The sequence below is a fragment of the Macaca mulatta genome, chromosome 15 (genome assembly GCF_049350105.2).
Source record: "Macaca mulatta isolate MMU2019108-1 chromosome 15, T2T-MMU8v2.0, whole genome shotgun sequence".
NCBI lineage: Eukaryota > Metazoa > Chordata > Mammalia > Primates > Cercopithecidae > Macaca > Macaca mulatta.
This window is the reverse complement of record NC_133420.1, coordinates 22592588-22617397: the sequence shown is the minus strand read 5'-3', so window position 1 is coordinate 22617397 and position 24810 is coordinate 22592588. Positions and strand designations below refer to the sequence as shown.

At 42.6% G+C, this 24810-nt stretch overlaps 1 protein-coding gene and 1 pseudogene across 2 annotated transcripts in view; both read right to left on the bottom strand.

The window, feature by feature from the left end:
* The window catches only part of PPP6C (protein phosphatase 6 catalytic subunit), a 47783-nt gene that overhangs the window by 7595 nt on the left and 15378 nt on the right, over window positions 1–24810 (bottom strand). Inside the window, exons 2-5 of one of the 2 annotated variants that reach the window (XM_015116842.3) lie at window positions 17483–17578; window positions 6974–7039; window positions 4693–4834; window positions 4–83 (exon numbers count right to left, since the gene is read on the bottom strand). In XM_015116842.3, the coding sequence (XP_014972328.3) occupies window positions 4–83; window positions 4693–4834; window positions 6974–7039; window positions 17483–17578 (384 nt within the window). The remainder of the gene's footprint in view (window positions 1–3; window positions 84–4692; window positions 4835–6973; window positions 7040–17482; window positions 17579–24810) is intronic. The other variant, XM_077968007.1, reaches the window with a different exon arrangement.
* On the bottom strand, window positions 21918–22415 carry LOC114672871 (NADH dehydrogenase [ubiquinone] 1 beta subcomplex subunit 3 pseudogene; annotated as a pseudogene).

Below are 24810 nucleotides of genomic sequence, written 5' to 3'. Positions count from 1 at the left end.
TACAGCTGCTACTGTGAGCATGTCAAAAACTTTGGTACAGTATCTCCAGGCATTAGCATTTCCATATTTGGTTTGGCACTCATCTGTGAAAGAAACAGAAGGGTTTTAATTAATGAATCTGCCAATAAAAATAAACAATATATCCAATACTAGAGCAGCTTTCAGTATAACAGAAATTCAGCTTAAACTAGGACAGCAAGATACGACACATATTTAGTCCTACTAGGACCTCCACATAGAGCCAAAAGAACACTAGTGATTAACTATATACAGTTATATGTCCCTTAATCATGGGGATACATTCTGAAAAATGCATTGTTAGGTGATTTTGTCATTGTGTGAACATCATCACATATCCTTACTAACCCAGATGGTCTAGCCTACTACACACCTAAGCAATATGATATAGCCTATTGCTTCTAGGCTATAAACTTGTGAAGCATGTCACTGTACTAAATATCGTAAGGAAATAGTAACACAAGGGTAAGTATTTGTGCAATAGGAATTTTTCAACTGCGTTATATCTACGGGACCACTGTTGTATATACAGTCCATCATCGACTGAAATGTCATTATGTGGCACATGACTGTATTTCCTAAGGATGTAGTACTGCTCTTCATTCCTGGAATGGACCTAAGAAGCAGCTGAAATTATTAACCAAAATGCTATCATTAGAAGAGTCAAATACAAATTTCACACAACCTGAAGCAAATGTTTTTACAGTTATGTTAATATTAGGTAATTCTGGTAAACAGATAAATTTATTTAAGGAGACCATTCTAGCAGGATAATCAGATCAAACAAATTAGAGGACCCTTAGTTATAGGAACATGAGCAATTCCTAACTCTTCTCAGGGCCAAGTTGTCTCTTCTGAGATTTTCTGCAAATTGTCCAACTAAACACTTGAGCTTCAGTGGATCACAACTGAGGACAGACTGCCAGTCAGGTTCTTACAAATTCCCAGTTGAACACTCTTCCTGCTGCCTCCATAGCTTTTTGTTTTTGAGATAAGGTCTCACTCTGTCGCCCAAGTCGGAATACAGTGGCGCAATCAGCAGTGGCAAGATCACAGCTCACTGTAACCTCAACCACTTGGGCTCAAGCGATCCTACCACCTCAGCCTTCCGAATAGCTGGAACTACAGGCATGTGCCACCACACCTGACTAATCTTATTTCTGGTAGAAATGGGGGTCCCCCTATGTTGTCCAGGCTGGTCTTGAACTCTTGAGCTCAAGCAATCCTCCTACCTCAGCCTCCCACAGTGCTGAGATTACAGGTGTGAGCCACTATACCCTGACTGTCTACATAGTTAATAGGGTACACACTTCTTCTGTTAACACCATGGAAGCTCTGCACTTTGACTTCTTCCATAATTTTAGAAAAAAAAAAACCTGACATACCATTATTGCCTTAAGTGAAGCTGAAAATGATATAGGAAAGAAGTCTGCAGGTTATGACCACTCCCCAAGATTTTCTCAATTATATATCTATGTGAAGCAAGATTGTTATGTAAACTTGGCATAAGAGAGCCCTAACAATGAGCTCAGGTTGCAGGCAGGGATCTTGAGCTTGGCTCTATAGTAACTGCCCAGCATGTGTTTTTTGTTTTTTTGTTTTTTTGTTTTTTTTTGAGACGGAGTCTCGCTCTGTCGCCCAGGCTGGAGTGCAGTGGCGCGATCTCGGCTCACTGCAAGCTCCGCCTCCCGGGTTCACGCCATTCTCCTGCCTCAGCCTCCCGAGTAGCTGGGACTACAGGCGCCCACAACCGCGCCCGGCTAATTTTTTGTATTTTTAGTAGAGACGGGGTTTCACCGTGGTCTCGATCTCCTGACCTTGTGATCCGCCCGCCTCGGCCTCCCAAAGTGCTGGGATTACAGGCGTGAGCCACCGCGCCCGGCCCCAGCATGTGTTGAACTGAAGGCCCAGTGTAAAGTTATATAGGGATATCTTATTCCTTTAAAATCAATGTAAGTCTTATAATAACTAAAATTATCTTATTCCCGAGGAGCTGTTAAGCTTCATTTTATTAAACAAAACCATACAACACCACTACAAGAACAGAGCTCTGGGAACAAGAAAGTTCAATACTAGATTTTGTGTTGCTGTCATTTTCCTCAGTCAAGGCACCTTGATTAAAATGTCCTCCTTCCTCACCCCATTTTTTTCCCCTTTAGCCCTACATTGATGAAAACTGGGCGAATTCTGGAGTATAACTGTATATATAAAAACAGTCACATATAAAAAACATATGTCATATATTAGTCATATATAACAATATGCGTTTTATATATTATGCATGTAGCATTAGTTACATATATATAGTAGGTGTGTGTGTTTTGATAACATTAGTTTTAGTATCTTCACTGAGCTAATATCATAGTATGGTATCTAAAATATTGATCCAAAAGTTGTATTTCAATTGGTGTTTGTTTTGTAAACGAAAATAAGAAGTAACTTGTAGAAAGGAGACAAATAGGCCGGGCGCGGTGGCTCAAGCCTGTAATCCCAGCACTTTGGAAGGCCGAGATGGGCGGATCACGAGGTCAGGAGATCGAGACCAGCCTGGCTAACACAGTGAAACCCCGTCTCTACTAAAAAATACAAAAAACTAGCCGGGCGAGGTGGCGGGCGCCTGTAGTCCCAGCTACTCGGGAGGCCGAGGCAGGAGAATGGCATAAATCCGGGAGGCGGAGCTTGCAGTGAGCCAAGATCGGGCCACTGCACTCCAGCCTGGGCGACAGAGCGAGACTCCGCCTCAAAAAAAAAAAAAAGAAAAAAGAAAGGAGACAAATATTATCTAACTTTACAAGTATTTAAAAAATTATATAAAAACAATTATCAAAATTTCTCTAATTGATAATGGCAGACAAACTGAAGAGTAAGAGAGTTCAGAGTATCTTTGTTTTCTTTTGTTTTGAGACAGAGTCTCGCTCTGTCACCCAGGCTGGAGTGCAATGGCACAATCTCAGCTCACTGCAACCTCCACCTCCCAGGTTCAAGTGATTCTCCTGCCTCAGCCTCCCGAGTAGCTGGGACTACAGGCAAGCGCCACCATGCCCAGCTAATTTTTGTATTTTTTGTAGAGACGCGGTTTCACCATGTTAGACAGGATGGTCTCAATCTCCTGACATCATGATCTGCCTGCCTCGGCCTCCTAAAGTGCTGGGATTACAGGCATGAGCCAACACGCCCAGCCCAGCCTATCTTTATAATGACAGAAGATAATTCAAAATATAAAATTTAAAACTAAAGGGTTCTGCAATTAATGTTTCCAAATCTCTCAATATCTGCCTTAATTGTGCTCAAGGAAAATCCAAATTCATAATCTTGATAATTATATTTCCTTCAAGGGGGTTCCTAATAAGCGCTCTCTCTCTCTCTCTCTGTAACTTTCAACCAAATAAAAGTTTTAGAGAAGTAGCTATTTTGCTTTTTTTTCTTTCTTGAGACATAGTCTCGCTCAGTTGCCCAGACTGGAGTGCAATGGCGCAATCTTGGCTCACTGCAACCTCCACCTCCTGGGTTCAATCAATTCTCCCTGCCTCAGCCTCCCAAGTAGCTGGGATTACAGGCCCCCACCACCATGCCCGGCTAACTTTTGTATTTTCAGTAGAGACGGGGTTTAGTTGGTCAGACTGGTCTCAAACTCCTGACCTCAGGTGATCCACCCGCCTCGGCCTCCCAAAGTGCTGGGATTACAGGGGTGAGCCACTGCGCCTGGCCTATTTTGCTTTTTATGACTAAGTTCTGCTTCTGATCCCTGAGGTCCTAGCATTCTCTGGAGTGAGCATACAGAGATATATGTAAAAGGATGTGTAATAGCAGCTTAAAAACAACTCTAAAGTCTAATGATAGAGAAAAAACTGATACATCAATTATGGTACATCCATATGGTATATGATGCAGCTATAAACATGACAATAAAGTCAAAAAATCAGGTATGACCCCATTTTAGTGTGTGTTTGTACATATATAAACACACATAAATACACACACACACAAAATAGATGAGAATGGACTCTCCAATTTGTGCAGAACATTCACCTTCAGCAGATTCTAGATTCCCACTCCAAAATATTTTGATTAATAAATCTGTGGTGAGGCCCAGCAATCTACATTTTTGTTTTGTTTTGTTTTGTTTTTTTGAGACGGAGGCTCACTATGTCGCCAGGCTGGAGTGCTATGGCGTGATCTTGGCTCACCATAACCTCCGACTCCTTGGTTCAAGCGACTGTCCTGCCTCAGCCTCCCGAGTAACTGGGATTACATGCATGCACCACCACGCCCAGCTCATTTTTGTATTTTTAGAAGAGACGGGGTTTCACCATATTGGCCAGGATGGTCTCGATCTCCTGACCTTGTGATCCGCCTGCCTCAGCCTCCCAAAGTGCTGTGATTACAGGTGTGAGCCACCCCATCCAGCCCACAATCTACATTTTTAATGAGAACCCAGGTGATTCCAGCAAGATAAACTAAGGACTACACTTTGAGGCACAGATCTAGAAAGATGCACACCAAAAAGTTAACAGTAATCTCTCCAGCATAAGATTTTCAATTGTTGGGGAGGAGTGAAGGAGTGAGGATGTGGGGAAAATAATATACATAAAGCATGTGTATGACTTGTGTAGCTTTGTTTTCCAAAGAGGAAAGTAAAATAATATTCAGAATCAGAGAAATAGGAGTTCTTACCATAAAATCCATAGACCTGTGTTATCTGTCTACTCTCATGATTTCCTCGCAAAAGTGTAATACGATCAGGCCATTTAGCCTTTAATGCAAGAAGGTAAGTGAAGGTCTCCAAACTATAGTAACCTCTGTCTACAAAATCACCCTGTGAAGTAAAAGTGTACAGTTACAAACAATACAATAGCCACAATATTCTTTTCAAATTACATCAAACTGCACAAACTCATGGTTCATAACTACAATAAAAAGTTACATACTGAAATATTTGGAAATTTGATTTTAACAAAAATTAAAATAGAAGTAAACAAACTGTTTCTATTAAATGTTTATAGAAACAAGATTTTGGACTCCAGGGAAACCTACAAGAATCTGCTGTGCCATTCTCTCAAGAACTTTCCCTGAAAAACCACCATTTTCTCGCTTTTTTTTTTTCCAGACAGAGTATCACTCTGTCACCCAGGCTGGAGTGCAGTTGCGCAATCTCGGCTCACTGCAACCTCCACCTCCTGGGTTCAAGTGATTCTCCTGCCTCAGCCTCCTGAGTAGCTGGGATTACAGGCGCACACCGACACCACACCTGGCTAATTTTTCTATTTTTAGCAGAGACAGGGGTTTCACCATGTTGGTCAGGCTGGTCTGAAACTCCTGACCTTGTGATCTGCCCACCTCGGCCTCCCAAAGTGCTGGGATTATAGGTGTGAGCCACCATACCTGGCAAAACCATTTTTTTCAATCCTCTATTACCTGCATTAGTTGATTTGGTCATCTGTTAACCAGTATTTTTTAAGTAATTTAATTTTTAAAAATTCAATTTTTTTTTTTTTTTTTAGAGATGGGGGTCTCACTATGTTGCCCAGGTTGGTCTAGAACTCCTGAGCCTAAACAATCATCCCACCTCAGCCTCCAAGTAGCTGGGACTACAGGTGTGCACCACCATGCCCAGATAAAATAATTTTCTATTTTAAGAAATCATTTTAACTGTATTGGAAGAGCTGCCTACTTGAAGAAAAAAAATTTTTTTGTAAAAACAAATACCATAATTATAACAGCATTCTAGGTTCAGTTTTGCATTTAACAACCATATATGATAATATACTATTTACACTTCCCATTAATATCTGACTTGGGCCAATATTACACCAATAGGAAAACAACTGAAAGAAAAGTGGCCAAGTGCGGTGGCTCATGTCTATAATCCCAGCACCTTGGGAGGCCGAGGCCAGCAGATTAGGAGGTCAAGAGATCCTGACCATCCTGGCCAACATGGTGAAACCCCGTCTCTAGTAAAAATACAAAAATTAGCTGGGCATGGTGGCACGCGCCTGTAATCCCAGCTACTCAGGAGGCTGAGGCAAGAGAATCACTTGAACCCGGAAGGCAGAGGTAGCAATAAGCTGATCACACCTGCACTCCAACCTGGCAACAGAGCGAGACTCCATTTCAAAAAAAAAAAAAAAAAAAAATAGGAAAGTGACCCAGAAACTTTCAGAAGGAAAGATAATGAGAGAAGGATCCAGAAAAAGTTCAACAGTAACACTACATTCCAAAAGAAAAGCAAACATCTACCTTAATAGCAAATGTGTAGGTATGTATATTCATCCATCCATAGATTAACAAGAGATAAAAATGAATGCTCGAAAAGTTTGAATAAATAATAGTCAATTGAAGATTTATGCCTTAAACCAGGGGTTCTGGGTTATTTTTATGCCCACTCATTACTGATAGCTATTACCCAACCCTATCTACAGTGGCTTACTAAGGCAATTAATTAGAGGACATAGTTAAATGTAGAAAAGTACACAATCACTTTGATATGGTTTGGCTGTGTCCCCACCCAAATCTCATCTTGAACTCCCATATGTTGTGGGAGGGACTCGGTGGGAAGTAATTGAACCATGGGGGCAAGTCTTTCCTGTGCTGTTCTCATGATAGTAAGTCTCGTGAGATCTGATGGTTTTAAAAACAAGAGTTCTCTGCACAGTCTCTCTCTCTCTCTTTGCCTGCTGCCATCCATGTAAGATGTGACTTGGTCCTGCCTGCCTTCTGCATGATTATGAGGCCTCTCCAGCCATGTGAAACTGTAAGTCCATTAAACCTCTTTCTTTTATACTTGCCCAGTCTCGGGTATGTCTTTATCAGCAGCATGAAAATGGACTAATACACACCTTTTCATATACTGAAATGGGGACTGTCACATGGCAAAAAATTATTATGCAATTTACATTTAATAAGTCAGATCCTTTCCATGTTAAACAAGCACTTGATATCAGTGGTGTTTACATACCATAAATATGTAGTTTGTGTCAGGAACCTGACCTCCAGTTCTGAACAGTTCACAAAGGTCATAAAACTATAAAAGAAATGCAATATATGCTGATTACAAATTCCTGTTAAGAAGCAAAACAACAAAACTGAGAGTGAAATGTGTAAAGAAGCAGTTAAGAGGACTCCAAATATTTACATTTTTAAGAAATAAAGTGTAAGCCAAACTGCCAAGCACACAGTTCTCACGACTAAAAAAAGCACCAAATAAAGCTCAGTTACCATAAAACCACTACTAGATCATTATCATAGGCTCCCTTTCTCATTTTCTTTCATACATCTCCCCATCTATCTCTTGAGAATTCTGACATCCTTTACAAATTGTCCAATTTCTCAGTAAGCTAATCTAACAGCCAACCCAAATTCTGTATCTATTTCAATGAGACAAGAGATTAAGGAAACAAGTGGATATCTCTTTTTCTTCCAAACTGAACTTACATGACACTTCACAGTGTCATACAGAGATATTCCCATATTCTACAGTTAAGAGTCATGTACCCTCAGGCTCCACAGCCATGGAGTCTCTTCTCAATGATCAGTTAAAAAAAAAATTACATATTTCATCATTTTTTGTTTCTTTTTTAAGACAGGGTCTGGCTCTGTTACCCAGGCGGGAATGGAGTGATGCAATCATAACTCACTGCAGCCTCAAACTCCTGGGTTCAAGTGATCCTCCTACCTTGCCCTCCTCAATAGCTAGGACCACAGTTACACACCACCATGCCCAGCAATTTTTATAGAGACAGGGCCTCCCTTTTTTGCCCAAGCTAGTCTCAAACTACTGGCTTCAGGCAATTCTCCCACCTCAGCCTCCCAAAATGCTGGGATTACAAGTGCGAGCCATGACACCCAATCATATTTCTTTTTTTTTTTTCAGACAGAGTCTCGCTCTATCACCCAGGCTGGAGTGCAGTGGCCATCTTAGCTCACTGCAAGCTCTTCCTCCCGAGTTCACGCCATTCTCCTGCCTCAACCTCCCAAGTAGCTGGGACTACAGGCGCCCACCACCATGCCTGGCTTGCTTTTTTTTTTTTTTTTTTTTGTATTTTTAGTAGAGACGGGTTTCACCGTGTTAGCCAGGATGGTCTCGATCTCCTGACCTCATGATCCACCCACCTCGGCCTCCCAAAGTGCTGGGATTACAGGCTTAAGCCACCGTGCCCGGCAACACCCAATCATATTTCATCATATTTCTATTTGACTGAAATGTGGTAACTCGCAAATTGTGCATTTGTCAAATTTCAATCAACTCGATTATTATCCTAGCTCTAATTTCCAAAGAAAGCATTACAGTTTTTCTGGAAAAAAAATTATTTTGGATTAAGGGAACTGACTACAATACATTGGACCAACTACAACTAACTATTTCTAACACATTCATCTTTTACAGTTGAAATAAAATTATCATTTAAGCTTTAAACACTTAATAGGAATCTTAGTCAAAGTGAAGAAAACTGAAAGTGAAATATTAACTACTGAAAGAAATAAAGTAACACCCTTTATAACAATGTTCCATCAGTCTAAAAAGTCAGACCAAAAAAAAAAAAAAACTTTAGATAGGTATAAAATGTATCTATCTTCTGAAAATTAGCTAACAGGCCGGGCTGCTCACACCTGTAATCCCTGAACTTCGGGAGCTCACGCCTGTAATCCCAGCACTTTGGGAGTCCCAGGCAGGTGGATCACTTGAGGTCAGGAGTTCCAGACCAGCTTAGTCAACGTGGTGAAATCCCATCTCTACTAAAAATACAAAAATTATCCAGGCATGGTGGCCTGCACCTGTAATCCCAGCTACTTGGGTAGCTGAGGCACAAGAATTGCTTGAGCCTAGGAGGCAGAGGTTGCAATGAGCCAAGATCATGCCACTGCACTCCAGCCTGGGCAACAAAGCAAGATTCCGTCTCAAAAAAAAAAAAAAAAAAAAAAGCGTGTTATGGTCCGGGAACGGTGGTGGCTCACACTTGTAATCCCAGCACTGTGGGAGGCCGAGGCAGGTGGATCACCTGAGGTCAGGAGTTCGAGACCAGCCGGGTCTAACATGGTGAAACCCCATCTCTACTAAAAATACAAAAATTAGCCGGGCGTGGTGGTGGGCACCCGTAATCAATCCCTGCTACTTGGGAGGCTGAGGCTGGAGAATCACTTGAACTTGAGAGATGGAGGTTGCAGTGAGCCAGGATCACGCCACTGCACTCCAGCCTGGGTGAAAGAGCAAGACCTCGTCTCAAAAAAAATAAAAAATAAAAAAAATGTGGGCCGGGTGTGGTGGCTCACTCATAGTAATCCCAGCAATTTAGGACACTGAGGTGGGTGGATCACCTGAGGTCAGGAGTTAGAGACCAGCCTGGCCAACAGGGCAAAACCCAGTCTCTACTAAAAATACAAAAATTAGTCAGACGTGGCGGCGGGTACCTGTAGTCCCAGCTACCTAGGGAAGCTGAAGCAGGAGAATCACTTGAACCCGGGAGACAGAGGTTGCAGTGAGCCAGGATGTTGCCATTGTACTCCAGCCTGGATGACAGAGCAAGATTCTGTCTCAAAAAAAAAAAAAAAAGTGTTATGACATCATTTAAAAAATCAAAAGAAACAGCCTTCATGACTAACGTAAGTGAGTATCTTAAAGTAAGATCTAGCAACTCAAGGACCTTACGAGGTCACGAATAATAATTATGATGAAAACCACGTAGCAAAATGCAAAAATCACTAGGGAAAAGAATGGAACACAAAACAATACCTATAATATAACTATACAATTCCATTATGTAAAAAATTGAGTGGGTATATACACAAAGTCAGGAAGTGAACATTAAAAAAGTTTTAAAAGTCAGGTTTTTTATAAAAATATGGTAGAAGAGTATCCTTAAACTTTTCTATTGATGTTTACAGATATCTGTCCTTTTTTTTTTTTTTTTTTTTCTGAGACGGAGTCTTACTCTGTTGCCCAGGCTGGAGTGCAATGGCATGATCTCGGCTCACTGCAACCTCCGCCTCCCAGGTTCAAGCGATTCTCCTGCCTCAGCCTCCTGAGTAGCTGGGATTACAGGCGCATGACAACAGGCCCAGCTAATTTTTGTATTTTTAGTAGAGATGGGGTTTCATCATGTTGGTCAGGCTGGTCCTGAACTCCTGACCTCGTGATCTGCCCACCTCGGCTTCCCAAAGTGTTGGGATTACAGGCGTGAGCCACCACACCCGGCCAGATATCTGTTCTTAAACAAAAGCTTTTAAAGTCTATATTTACCAGACATATAGGCAGACAAATATTCTGTGTCAGTGATACATAGGTTCCCATTTCCTGAGAACTTGGGCAATTCTTTTCCTTTTTTTTTTTGAGATGGAGTTCTGTTCTTGTTGCCCAGGCTGGAGAGCAATGGCACGATCTCAGTTCACTGCAACCTCCACCTCCTGGGTTCAACTGATTCTCCTGCCTCAGCCTCCCGACTAGATAGGATTACAGGCGCCTGCCACCGCACCCCCGCTAATTTTTGTGTTTTTAGTAAAGACGGGGTTTCACCATGTTGGCCAGGTAGATCTCGAACTCCTGACCTCAGGTGATCCACCCGCTTGGGTCTCCCAAATACTAGGATTACAGGTGTGAGCCACCGCGTCCAGCCTTACTTTCATCCTACATTACTAGGCACCTACCTCATTGTCAAATAATATCTACTGTCTACTCTATGTCTCTCTCTCTCCCTCTTATTTTTTGAGATGGAGTCACACTCTGTTACCCAGGCTGGAGTTCAGTGGTGCAATCTTGGCTCACTGCTGCCTCCGGCTCCCAGGTTCAAGCAACCCTCCTGCCTCAGCCTCCCGAGTAGCAGGGACTACAGGCACGGCCCACTACACCTGCCTAATTTCTGTATTTTTTTGTAGAGAAAGGGTTTTGTCACATTGGCCAGGCTGGTCTTAAACCCCTGACCTCAGGTAATCCACCGGCCTCGGCCTCCCAAAGTGCTAGGATTACAGGCGTGAGCCACTGCACCCAGCTACTCTATGTTTTTCATATTTCAGACACTCTGCTCCCATTTTAAACCAAAAACAATCTTGAGAAGTAGATTTTTTTTTTCTTTAATTATCATTATTTTTTAGATGGAGTCTCACTATATTGCCCAGGCTGGTCTCAAACTTTTAGGATCAAGCAATCCTCCCACCTCAGCCTCCTGAGTAGCTGGAACTACAGGTATGTACCACTTTACCCAGCCTGGGAAGTGGATTTTTTTTTTTTTTTTTTTTTTTGAGACAGAGTCTCACTTTGTCACCCAGATTGGAGTGCAGTGGCGCGATCTCAGCTCACTGCAACCTCTGCCTCCCGGGTTCAAGCAATTCTGCTGCCTCAGCCTCCTGAGCAGTTGCGAATATAGGTATGTGCTACCACACCCAGCTACTTTTTGTATTTTTAGTAGAGATGGGGTTTCACCACGTTGGCCACGATCGTCTCGATCTCTTGATCTCATGATCCGCCGACCTTGGCCTCCCACAGTGCTGGGATTACAGGCATGAGCCACCGCGCCCGTCTGAGAAGTGGAATTTTTTTTCATCAGAGGCAAGGAAACATCCAGTGTGCCCAGTAGTTCTCAAACTTTTTGGTTTCAGGATTCATTTGTGATCTTAAAAACTAGAAGTCCTCAAAATCTGTTATGTAAGTTTTACAAATCGGTATTTACCATATTAGAGATTAAAACTCAGAAGTTTTAAATATTTAAATTAAGTTTTAAAAATTAATAACACAGGCCAGGCATGGTGACTCACACCTGTAATCCCAGCTACTTGGGAGGCTGAGGCAGGAGAATCACTTGAACCTGGGAGGCTGAGGTTGCAGTGAGCCAGGATCACACCATTACACTCCAGCCCGGGTGACAAGAGTGAAACTCCATCTCAAAAAAAAAATCAATAACATACCCATCAAAAAGTATCACAAACACATTTTAAATAAATTAAAAATTGTTTAGTAAGAGGAGAACTCACATTGTTTTACATTTTCACAAATCTCTTTAATGTCTGGCTAAATAGAACATGGCTAGTCATATGACTTGCCTCAGCATTCAGTCTGTTGGGATATATTGAGTAAAGCAGATGAGGAAAATCCAGCTTCACACAGATAAGCAGTTACAAAAGGAAAGAGTATTTTAATAACATTTTCAGGTAACTGTGCGTATTCTTTTAATACTGTACCAATATTTGACAAGTGGCAGTTTATGAAACTTAAAAGTTAATTGCAGTATGAAATCTGAAGCCATAACAGTGATCTTCTTTTTCTTTTTTTTTTTTTTTTTTGAGATAGGGTCTAGCTCTATTGCCCAGGTTGGAGTGCAATGGCACATTCTCGACTCAGTGCAACCTCCACCTCCCAGGTTCAAGCAATTCTCATGCCTCAGTCACTTGAGTAGCTGAGATTACAGGCACATACCTCCACACCTGGCTAATTTTTGTACTTTTAGTAGAGACAGGGTTTCACCATGTTACTCAGGCTGGTCTCAAACTCCTGGGCTCAAGCGATCTGCTTGCCACGGCCTCTCAAAGTGCTGGGATTACAGGTGTGAGTCACCGCGCCCGGCCTATAACAGTGAACTTTCATACTCTGTTACATTTGTTATCTTACACTTTGAGTAAATGGTAAACTAGAAATTTGAAAAATGAAAATGACATTGCATTTTATATCATCAAAAAACCATATTTGTTAATATCACTTCTCATCTCATCTCAGGAAAGTATCGGAAACTGTTAGCCTCATAGTGGTGGACTCAGATTTTCCAAAATTCCTATTTTTCATTAGTAAATTCAATTTTCGTCATCGGCAACAAATACTGTCAATTGTTCTCTTGAAGTGACTGGCTCACTTCCTTCACTTTTGCAAATATAGTTGCCAAATACCCAAGTCTAAATAATCACAGTTTGTCAGTCATTCTCAAGTAAAAATAGTGTTCCATAAAAAAGCAGTTATTTTAACTCATGACTCAAAGAATTTCACAAGTACTTTTCTTTCCTTTTCTTTTGGGTTTTTTTTTTTTTGGTTTTTTTTTTTTTTTTTTTTTGAGACAGAGTCTCACTCAGTCACCCAGGCTGGAGTGCAATGGTGCTATCTCAGCTCACTGCAACATCCGCCTCCCGGGTTCAAGCAATTTTCCCTGCCTTAGCCCCTGACTAGCTGGGATTACGGGCACCTGCCACCACACCTGGCTAATTTTTGTATTTTGTAGTAAAGATGGGGTTTTGCCATGTTGGCCAGGCTGATCTTGAACTCCTGACCTCAGGTGATCTGCCTGTCTTGGCCTTCCAAAGTGCTGGGATTACAGGTGTGAGCCACCGTGACCAACCCACAAGTACTTTTCCTGGAGTAAACCATCTTTCTTCAGCATGCAGCAGATATGCTTTACGCATACTTCCCATTTCATCACACAGACTTTTTTCTTTTTCTTTTTAGATGGGGTCTCACTCTGTTGCCCAGGCTGGAGTGCAGTGGCACAATAATAGCTGACTGCAGCCTCAAACTCCTGGGCTCAAGCAATGCTCCCACCACCTTAGCCTCTTGAGTGGCTAGGACTTACAGATTCAGACCACCAACCCTGGCTAATTTTTTTTTTTTTTTTTAAAGAGATGGGAGCCAGGTGCAGTGGCTCATACCTGTAGTCCCAGCACTTTGGGAGGCTGAGGCAGGTGGCTCACAAGACGCCAGGAGTTCGACACCAACCTGGCCAACATGGTAAAATCCCATCTCTACTAAAAATACAAAAATTAGCCAGGCGTGGTGGTGCACACCTGTAATCTCAGCTACTCAGAATGATGAGGCACAAGAATCACTTGAACCCGGAAGGCAGAGGCTGCACTGAGTTGAGATCACACCACTGCACTCCAGCCTGGGTGACATAGCGAGACCCTGTCCCCCCTCAAAAGAAAGAAAGAAAGGCTGGGCAAGGTGGCTCACGCCTGTAGTCCCAGCACTTTGGGAGGCCAAGACAGGAGGATCCCATGAGGTCAGGGGTTCAAGACCAACCTGGGCAACATGGAGAAACCCCATCTCAACTAAACCTACAAAAAAATTAGCCAGGCATGGTGGCGTATTCCTGTAATCTCAGCTACTCAGGAGGTGGAGGCAAGAGAATTACTTGAACCTCGGAGGCAGAGGTTGCAGGTTGCAGTGAGCCAAGATTGTGCCATTGCACAATCACACCACTGCACTCCAGCCTGGACAAGAGCAAAACTCTGTCTCAAAAAAAAAAAAAAAAAAAAAAAATTTTTTTTTTTTAGACGTGGGGAGTCTCAGGCTGGATGCAGTGCCTCACACCTGTAATCCCAGCACTTTGGGAGGCTGAGGCAGGTGGATCACCTGAGGTCAGGAGTTTGAGATGGGGGGGGGGTCTCACTTGGGTTGCCCAGGCTGGTCTAGAACCCACAGCTTCAAGCGATCTTCCCACCTTAGCCTCCCAAAGTGCTGGGATTATAGGCATGAGCCATCGTACCCAGCCAGACTTTTTAAATAATGTATATTCTAAAGGATTAAGAGTTAAGTGAAACTGGCATTTTATTTTACTATGCAGGCATGTTGGTGAAGAACTCAATGATAATCAGCTTATTCTAGTGTTTTTCCCTTGATTCATGCTAAGGCATGAGCAATTTAACCCTCCATTGCCTCTGTACCTCCTTAGAGACCCAAGGGTCCACAGGCCACACTTAACAAATTTGTGAGCTAGCTGAAATGGCTTCTTAAATAGCTAACATATAGCCAAGCCAAGATTTAAACCAAGTTGTATCTGACACTGAAATCTATAACTCCTCACTATATTACACAGCTTCAATGCTTCTCAGCACAACATGCTCGCTAACATGTTTATTCATACCCAAAACCCAATCCTGCAATTCCAGAACAGGCCCCAGAGGAAGATAAGTCCCAAAGGATATATTTTACATTGTATTTAATCAGTCAATAGCTATTTAGAGGCTCAAATCCCATGTTTCTGATTAGTAATCATTTTTTGTGTGTGTGTTTGTTTTTTGTTTTTTTTGAGACGGAGTTTCACTCTTGTTGCCCAGGCTGGAGTGCAATGGTGCAATCTCGGCTCACCACAACCTCTGCCTCCCAGGTTCAAGCGATTCTCCTGCCTCAGCCTCCCAAGTAGCTGTGATTACAGGCACCCGCCACCACACCTGGTTAATTTCTGTATTTTTAGTAGAGATGGGATTTCACCATGTTTGCCAGGATGGTCTCAATCTCTTGACCTCGTGATCTACCCACCTCAGCCTCCCAAAGTGCTGAGATTACAAATATGAGCCACCACATCCCGCCTATTTTTTTTTTTTTTTGAGACGGAGTCTCACTCTCTTGCCCAGGCTGGGGTGCAATGGCACGATCTCGGCTCACTGCAACCTCCGCCTCCCAGTCTCTAGCGATTCTCCTGCCTCAGCCTCCCGAGTAGCTGGGATTACAGGCACGCACCACCACACCTGGCTAATTTTTGTATTTTTAGTAGAGACAGGGTTTTACCATGTTGGCCAGGCTGGTCTCAAACTCCTGACCTTGTGATCTGCCCGCCTCGGCCTCCCAAAGTGCTGGGATTACAGGCGTGAGCCACCGCGCCTGGTGCAATTGTTTTTAAGGAACATATACAACATAAACAATTGTTAACAGTTTGGTGGTGGTCTTAAAATAACATGTACAACAGAAACCCAAATTAGTTTCAAACCTCAATCTGCCCTGCAGTGGCTGTGTGTGAGTTTGGGCTACTTCTTCAATCTTTCAGTCTTCCTTTCATTGTCTACAAAATAATACTATCTCATAGGACTCTTGGGAAAAAACTGATGCAGAATATGTGAAAAAGTACTTTGTTAACCTCAAAACACAAGATAAATGTTAGCAATAACTGTACATTTGACTGAAGGTATATATAATACAAAAGTTCAATTTTATGCTTCTAATTTTAGTAGCTCGAGGTTGGTCTCTAACTTTCTGACCTTTGATCATGGCTGTAATTCACATCTTAAAAAGTCCTTGATAACACAGGTAACCCCTCAGTTTTAACACTACAACTAAGCGAAAACATGACTTGGTTTATTCCAGTTTTCAGGAATGTGTTAAAACACTGCTTATATTAATATCCTTTATGTTAGCAAAATACAAATGTTTATTTTTAGAGAGAAGTTACACGGAAATTTTAGGAAATCAATTCCTAAAGTCTACTCTAAAAAACTGTAATTTTAACAGATTAAAGATGACATAATGGGACCTCTATCTAGGAGGTGATGACATGCAAGTGTCAGATTTTTTTTAAATCTCAACTGATGCAGAAAACACCTTGAAAAAACAAAAAATCAGCCTGTAAGTAGCCAAAACAAGACTTTACTCGTGAAGCAGTCCCTAATCAGAGCCAATTTACACACATTTCTGCTCATTTACATAGTCATATTTAAGGCAGGGAAATTGCACAGGCGACCGTAAGTCCTGTTGGCATCCTTTAAAGACTACATTGTTTTGCAATGTATTATTAAGTCTTACAGCCCCAACTATAGTGTATGCATATAGCACTCTATGAGTAATCTGTTCAGCTTTCATTTCCCAGTGAAAAAATTCTACAAATATACATGAGGCTAAACACTGACAACAGGATCTAAATATGAGGTATGCCCCTCCTGTTAATGCTTTGAAAAAAAAATTTTTTTTTTGACAGAGTCTCACTTTGTTGCCCAGGCTGGAGTGCAGTGGTGCGGTCTTGGCTCACTGCAACCTTCGCCTCTCAGATTCAAGCGATTCTACTGCCTCAGCCCGAGTAGCTAGGATTACAGGCACGCACCACCATGCCCAGCGAATTTTTTTGTATTTTCAGTACAGACGGGGTTTCACCATGTTGGTGAGGCTGGTCTCAAACTCCTGACCTTGCGACCTAGCAGCCTTAGCTACCCAAAGTGCTGGGATTACAGGCATGAGCCACCACGCCAGGCACTGCTTTGAAATTCTTACAAACAAACACCCAGCAGATGAGAAATTGAACTAAATATTTTCTAGTTCATTCATCAGTGATTTGCTGTGACATCATGGACCAGCAATTTTATTTTTCTGTACCTTTGCTATTCTCATTCCCACTAAAGAAATGATACATTTTCAACAATATATGACAGCAGAACAGAAATTAACTGAATGAAAAAAGTGCCTAACACCAAAACATCTCCTGTTAATCATAGTTATTATGAGCAGTATATGTTTGTACTTTTTATTTTCTACCCACTCCCACCATTCCACAGAAAAATAATGCTGCATTATTCACTTCACAAATGTAATATCAACAAACTCCATAACTAATTTGACCACTGCTTTTATTCACCAAAAATGTAAACCAGGAATCATTAGTGTCACAGAGACTGAGGCAACCTAGCTTACCACCAGTTGTGTTTGTTGATGTTGTTGTTAATTTTGTAGCACATGTGAAAACACACATGGATCATGGACAGTACAAAACTTAAAAATCTGCTCATGAAATTTTACCTGTCCATGTATATCTCCACACACTGTTACTGGTGTTGATACTGGCTGAACATTTGACTCTTCTAAGAGGAGGTCACAAACATAGTCACATAGCCGCTGTAAAAAGAGAAAATAAAAGGCAAACATTTACTACAACATCAAAACTAAAGATAAAATACCAAAAAAGAAAAATACCAGGTCTAATACTTAGAAAGCCCAAGTGTACTTTTTGATTGGAAAGGAAAGTACCCTGTGATAATTGAGGTGTTGGATTTCTGCCAGCTGTCATACAGAATTCTTAATGCAATGTAAACTACCTACAGACACTAGGTTCTAGGAGACAGACAGCTTTACAAGAACTGTAAAATGATGCTTTTCACCAAAAAAAAAAAAAACAAACCTGTTTTTTGTGGTTTTTTTTTTTTTGAAATGGAGTCTCGCTCTATCTCCCAGGCTGAAGTGCAGTGGCACCATGTTGGCCCACTTCTACCTCCGTCTCCCAGATTCAAACAATTCTCCTGCCTCAGCCTCCCAAGTAGCTGGGGTTACAGGCGTGTGTCACCACATCCGGCTAATTTTTGTATTTTTAGTAGACACAGGGTTTTAACATGTTGGCCAGGCTGGTCTTGAACTCCTGACCTCAGGTGATCTACCCACCTCAGCCTCTCAAGGTGCTGGGATTACAGGCGCGTGCTCGGCCGGTAGGTTTTTATCCGGTAATTTTAAAAGTAAATTGCAAACCACAGACTTACCATTTGACCCAGCAATTGTAGCCTTGGCAATAAAAACATGTTCAAAATCTGTATATAAATACTCACAGAAGCCTAATTCATAATAGCCCAAAACTAGAAACAAATCAGATATCCTTCAATGAGTGAATGGTTAAACAAATTTCGGTACGTCCACACCATGTACTACTACTTAGCGATAAAAATAAATGAATACTGCCACACAACAACCTGGATTCGCCTCAAGATATTTGTGTTGAGTGAAAAAACAAAGTCAAAACTATCCCAAAAGGTTATACACTGTGTAATTCCATTTATATAACATTCTTTTTTTCCTTTCTTTTTTTTTCCTTGAGACGTTGTCTCGCACTGTCGCCCAGGCGAGAGTGCGGTGGGGCGATCTCAGCTCACTGCAAGCTCCGCCTCCCAGGTTCACGCCATTCTCCTACCTCAGCCTCCCGAGTAGCTGAGACTACAGGCGCCCGCCATCACACCCAGCTAATTTTTTGCACTTTTAGTAGAGACGGGTTTCACCATGTTAGCCAGGATGGTCTCGATCTCCTGACCTCGTGATCCACCCGCCTCGGCCTCCCAAAGTGCTGGGATTACAGGCGTGAGCCACTGCGCCCGGCTTTTTTTCTTTTTTTTTTTTTTTTCGAGAGTCTCGCTCTGTCGCCCAGGCTGGAGTCCAGTGGCGCAATCTCAGTTCACTGCAAACTGCCTCCCCGTTCAAGTGATTCCCGTGCCTCAGTCTCCCAAGTACCTGGGATTACAGGCGCACACCATCATGACCAGCTAATTTTTGTATTCTTAGTAGTTTCACCATGTTGGCCAGGCTGGTCTCAAACTCCTGACCTCAGGTGATCCGCCCACCTCGGCCTCCCAAAGTGCCGGGATTACAGGCATTGAGCCACTGCGCCTGGCCGTGTTTAAATCACATTTTCTTTTTCTTTTTCGTTTTTTTTTTTTGAGAGGGAGTCTCGCTCAGTCGCCCAGGCTGGAGTGCAGTACAGCGGCGGCGCGATCTGGGCTCACTGCAAGCTCCGCCTCCCGGGTTCACGCCATTCTCCTGCCTCAGTCTCCCGAGTAGCTGGGACTACAGGCGCCCGCCGCCACGCCCGGCTAATTTTTTGCATTTTTAGTAGAGACGGGGTTTCACCGGGTTAGCCAGGATGGTCTCGATTTCCTGACCTCGTGATCCGCCCGCCTCGGCCTCCCAAAGTGCTAGGATTACAGGCGTGAGCTACCGCGCCCGGCCTAAATGACATTATTGAAATGACAAAATTAAAGAAATGGAGAACAGGTTAGTTGTTGCAGGGGTCCAGCAGCTGCAGGAAGGAAGTGGGTGTGTCTATAAAAGGGCAGCATGAGGCAGTCTTGTGTTGATGAACTGTTATGTATCTTGACTGTAGTGTTGGATACATGAGCCCTTATCCAATAAAACTGTGAAGAACCGGGTGCGGTGGCTCAAGCCTGTAATCCCAGCACTTTGGGAGGCCGAGACGGGCGGATCACGAAGTCAGGAGATCGAGACCATCCTGGCTAACACAGTGAAACCCCGTCTCTACTAAAAAAATACAAAAAACTAGCCGGGCTAGGTGGCGGGGCTAGGTGGCGGGTGCCTGTAGTTCCAGCTATTCCGGAGGCTGAGACAGGAGAATGGCGTAAACCCGGGAGGCGGAGCTTGCAGTGAGCTGAGATCCGGCCACTGCGCTCCAGCCTGGGCAACAGATTGAGACTCCGTCTCAAAAAAAAAAAAACAAAAACAAACAAACAAAAAAAAAAACTGTGAAGAACTGAATACACACACAGAGACACATACACACACACAAACACAAGTAAAACTGAAGAAATCTGAACATCATGAGGTGATGATCTTAGGTTGCACCTGAAGATCACGAGTTGTATCAATGTCAATGTTGGCTGACATTGTATTGGTTGTGGTATTACACTATAGTTCTACAAAATGTTACCACTGGGGAAAACTGGGTTATTTTGAAATAAAAAGGTTAACTATAATTAATTATAAAATTCAAATATAAAACCGAGGAGCCAGCTGGGCAGAGTAGCTCTTGCCTGTAATCCCAGCATTTTGGGAGGCCAAAGTGGGCGGATCACTTGAGGTCAGGAGTTCAAGACCAGCCTGGCCAACATGGCAAAACCCCATCTCTACTAAAAATACAAAAATTAGCCAGGCGTGGGGGTGCACGGCTGTAATCCCAGCTTCTTGGGAGGATGAAGCAAGAGAATCACTTGAACCCAGGAGACAAAGGTTGCTGTAAGCCGAGATTACGCCACTGCACTCCAGCCTGGGAAACAGAGCGAGACTCTGTAAGTAGGGAGATCAGTTAAGTGTCTTCTATAATAATCTAAGTAAAAGTTAACTGGCTTGGACAGGGTAGTAAAAGTAAAAAATAGGGAAAATAGATTCCACATGTTATCTGAATGTAGCATCTGCTAGATTTATGACCAACTGGATACAAGGTGTTAAGAGAAAGTAAAGAATCAAGGATGACTCAGGGTTTCTGGCTTAAACAATTAGAAGGCTGGAAATAATCATTACTGAGACAGAACTCCAGGGAAAGTAGATTTTTTATTGTGTTTTTACACCCCTGTAAATAGACTTTATTTTTTACAGCAGTTTTAGGTTCACAGCGAAACTGAGCATAAAGTACAGCATTCCCTTGCTCGGCACAGTGGCTCACGCCTGTAATCCCAGCACTTAGGGAGGCAGAGGCAGGAGGATCGCTCGAGCCCAGGAGTTCAAGACCTCCCTGGGCAATATAGAGAGACCTCGTTCTCCATAGAAAGGGAAAAAAAAAAAAGAAAAGAAAAAAAGTACAGAGTTCCCATATACCCCCGCCTCTTCCCCCAGACAGCCTCCCCGCATCAACATCTCACACCTAAGTGGTACGTTTGTTACAAATCATGAGCATACACTGACACATCATTATCATCCAAAAGCCATAGTTTGTTTAAATTAGGGTTACTCCTTTTGTACATTCTATAAGTTTTGACAATTGTATGACATGTACCTACCGTTATAGTATCATATAGAATAGTTTTACCTATTCAAACTCACCTCCCTCCAACCTCTGAAAACCACTGATCTTTTTACTGTCTCTATAGTTTTGCCTTTCCCAAAATGTCATATAGTTGGAATCATACATACATAGCCTTTCCAGGTTGGTTTCTTTCATTTAGTAATATGTATTTAAGGTTCTTCCATGTCTTTTTATGGCTTGATAGCTCATTTCTTCTTAGCACTGCATAATATTTCATTGTCTGGGTGTATTACAGTTTGTTTATCCATCCACCTAGTGAAGGACATCTTGGTTCCTTCCAAGTTTTGGCAATGAATAAAGTGGCTATAAAAATCTGTGTACACATTTTTGTAAGAACCTAAGTTTACAACTCATTTGGGTAAATATCAAGGAGCAGGACTGCTGGATTATAATATGGTAAGAGTTTGTTTAGTCTTATAAGGAACTGCCAAACCATCTTCCAAAGTGGCCGTACCATTTTGCATTCCCATCAGCAATGAGAGTTCTTGTTGCTCCACATCTTCATCAGCACTTGGTACTGTTAGTGTTCTGGATTTTGGCCATTCTAATACGTATATAGTGGTTATCTCATAGTTGTTTCACTTTGCATTTCCCTAATGACACAGGAGGTACAGCATCTTTTCATATGCTTATTTGTCATCACTATATCTTCCTTGATGAGGTGTCTTTTGTTCATTTTTGGGGGCATATATGTATTTATTTTATTATATCTTACTAATATTCTTTAAGGCACAAACCAGGTGAGTAGGCTATAGCATGGAAATCTTAGAGAGTTAAGAAACCACTATGACACTTCCCAGTATTATCTTCAGTGATGCTTCTTATCTTTATTCTGGGACTCCAGGTAATATTCAGCTCCTACAGCTACCACAAATGCAGCAAATTCCCATTTCAATCTTTGTAATAATGCACCAACAAAGGAAACATTTCTGCAAAGCCACCCACATATCTCCAAGCTTCATTGCAGCCCAATAAATCCCAAAGCCCTCCTGCAGCCAGCTTCTTCTAGACGGTTTTTACTGGTGTCTCTTCTATCTTCCATTGTTTATAATCTGGAAGTTCCATTTTACGATCTCCATGTTCATGTCCATGTCCCTGGGCCACGTCTTGCAAGATTGTGAGAATTGAGGAAAACATACTGTGATATGCCTTCCACTTTCACACCTAGGTGGTGAGAATGAAATTTAGCACAACCACTCTGAAAAACTGGCATGATGTGACAGCAATTTCCTTTTGTCCATTTTTTAATCAGATTGTTCAGTTTCTTATTGAGTTTTAAGAGTTCTCTGTAGGCCGGACACGGTGGCTCACGTCTGTAATCCCAGCACTTTGGGAGGCCGAGGAGGTCGGATCACCTGAGTTCAGGAGTTCAAGACCAGCCTGACCAACACAGAGAAATCCTGTCTCTGCTCAAAATATAAAATTAGCTGGGCATGGTGGTGCATGCCTGTAATCCCAGCTACTCGGGAGGCTGAGGCAGGAGAATCGCTTGAACCCGGGAAGCGGAGGTTGAGGTGAGCTGAGATCATGCCACTGAACTACAGCCTGGGCAACAAGAGCAAAACTCCATCTCAAAAAAAAAAAAAAAAAAAAAGAGTTCTATGTATATTTTGGATAACAATACTTTATCAGCTTTTTTTTTTTTTTTTTTCAAATATTTTCTCCCAGAACATGGATCATCGTCTCATTCTCTTAACAGGGTCTTTCACAAAGCAAAAGCTTTTTTTTTTTTTTTTTGAGACGGAGTGTCACTCTGTCGCCCGGGCTGGAGTGCAGTGGCCGGATCTCAGCTCACTGCAAGCTCCGCCTCCCGGGTTTATGCCATTCTCCTGCCTCAGCCTCCCAAGTAACTGGGACTACAGGCGCCCGCCACCTCGCCCGGCTAGTGTTTTGTATTTTTTAGTAGAGACGGGGTTTCACCGGGTTAGCCAGAATGGTCTCGATCTCCTGACCTCGTGATACGCACGTCTCGGCCTCCCAAAGTGCTGGGATTACAGGCTTGAGCCACCACTATTAATGTTAATGAAGTCTGGCTTTTCAACTATTTCTTTCAAGAGCAGATTGTTTAGGTTTGGTTTGGAGGGTGGGGAATCACGAATATAATTTTTTATTTTTTATTTTTATTTATTTATTAGACCGAGTTTAACTCCTCTCCATGGAGGCTGCCCCACGCACCAGCCTCACCAGGTCCGGGGGCTACCTAGGCATGCTCCCTCCTCTGAGGCTTTATACTCTCTGTTCACTCAGTCAAGAACGCTTTTCCCTAGACATGGACTTGGCTATCTCTCTCTTCATCCAGCTTTCCTTTGCTTTGTCACTCAGGCTAGAGTACAATGGCGTGATCTTGGCTCACTGCAACCTCCACCTCCCAGATTCAAGCGATTCTCCTGCCTCAGCCTCCCAAGTAGCTGGGAATACAGGAACTGGTCTCTAACTCCCGACCTCAGGTGATCCACCTGCCTCAGCCTCCCAAAGTGCTGGGATTACAAGTGTGAGCCACAGCGCCCGGCTGGCCTGTATTTTTTTATAGCCTTTCATAACTACCTCCTTACTCCTCATCTTGACAAAATTAAAAGCTTGTTTTTTTTTTTTTTTTTTTTTGAGATGGAGTCTCGCACTGTCGCCTGGGCTAGTGTGCAGTGGGGTGATCTCAGCTCACTGCAACCTCCGCCTCCCAGGTTCAAGCAAATTCTCCTGCCTCAGCCTCCCGAGTAGCTAGGATTATAGGCGCCTATCACCACGCCTGCCTAATTTTTTGTATTTTTAGTAGAGGTGAGGTTTCACCATGTTGGCCAGTCTGATCTCAAACTCCTGATCTCATGATCCGCCCACCTCGGCCTTCCAAAGTGCTGGGATTACAGGCGTGAGCCACCATGCCCAGCCAAAGCACTGCTCTTTTTAGGTTAGCTAAAAGCAATTAATACTTTGAAATTTGTTTTTCTAATACTATACAATTTTAAAATTAAAACAATACAATAATGCTTTTAAGTACCTATCACAGGGTCTTCCCTACCTTCTTTGGGTGTAACACCTCACTCAGTTAACATCTGCAATATTTTCTCATGTAACCTCACCAAACGTTCTCAAAGAATTCCACTACGAGTGGGACACAGTGGCTCACACCTGTAATCCACCTGTAATCCCAACACTTTGGGAGGCCGAGGCGGGCGGATCACAAGGTCAGGAGTTTGAGTCCAGCCTGACCAACATGGTGAAACCTCGTCTCTACTAAAAATACAAAAATTAGCCAGGCATGGTGGCACACGCCTGTAGTCCCAGCTACTCGGGAGCCTGAGGCAGGAGAATCGCTTGAACCTGGGAGGCGGAGGTTGTAGTGAGCCGAGATCGCACCACTGCCCTCCACCCTAGGCAACAGGGCGAGACTCTGTCTCTGAAAGAAAAAAAAAAAAAGAATTCCACTACCACCAAGGTTCTTGCAGAAGTGAGAAGCACTTTGCTATAATCTGTACAAGAGTAGGAAGAATTTTCTATTTTGTTTCCAAGTCAGCTGCCCATGTTTCATGTTGTCAGTCACTAGACCCATTTACACTCCCTT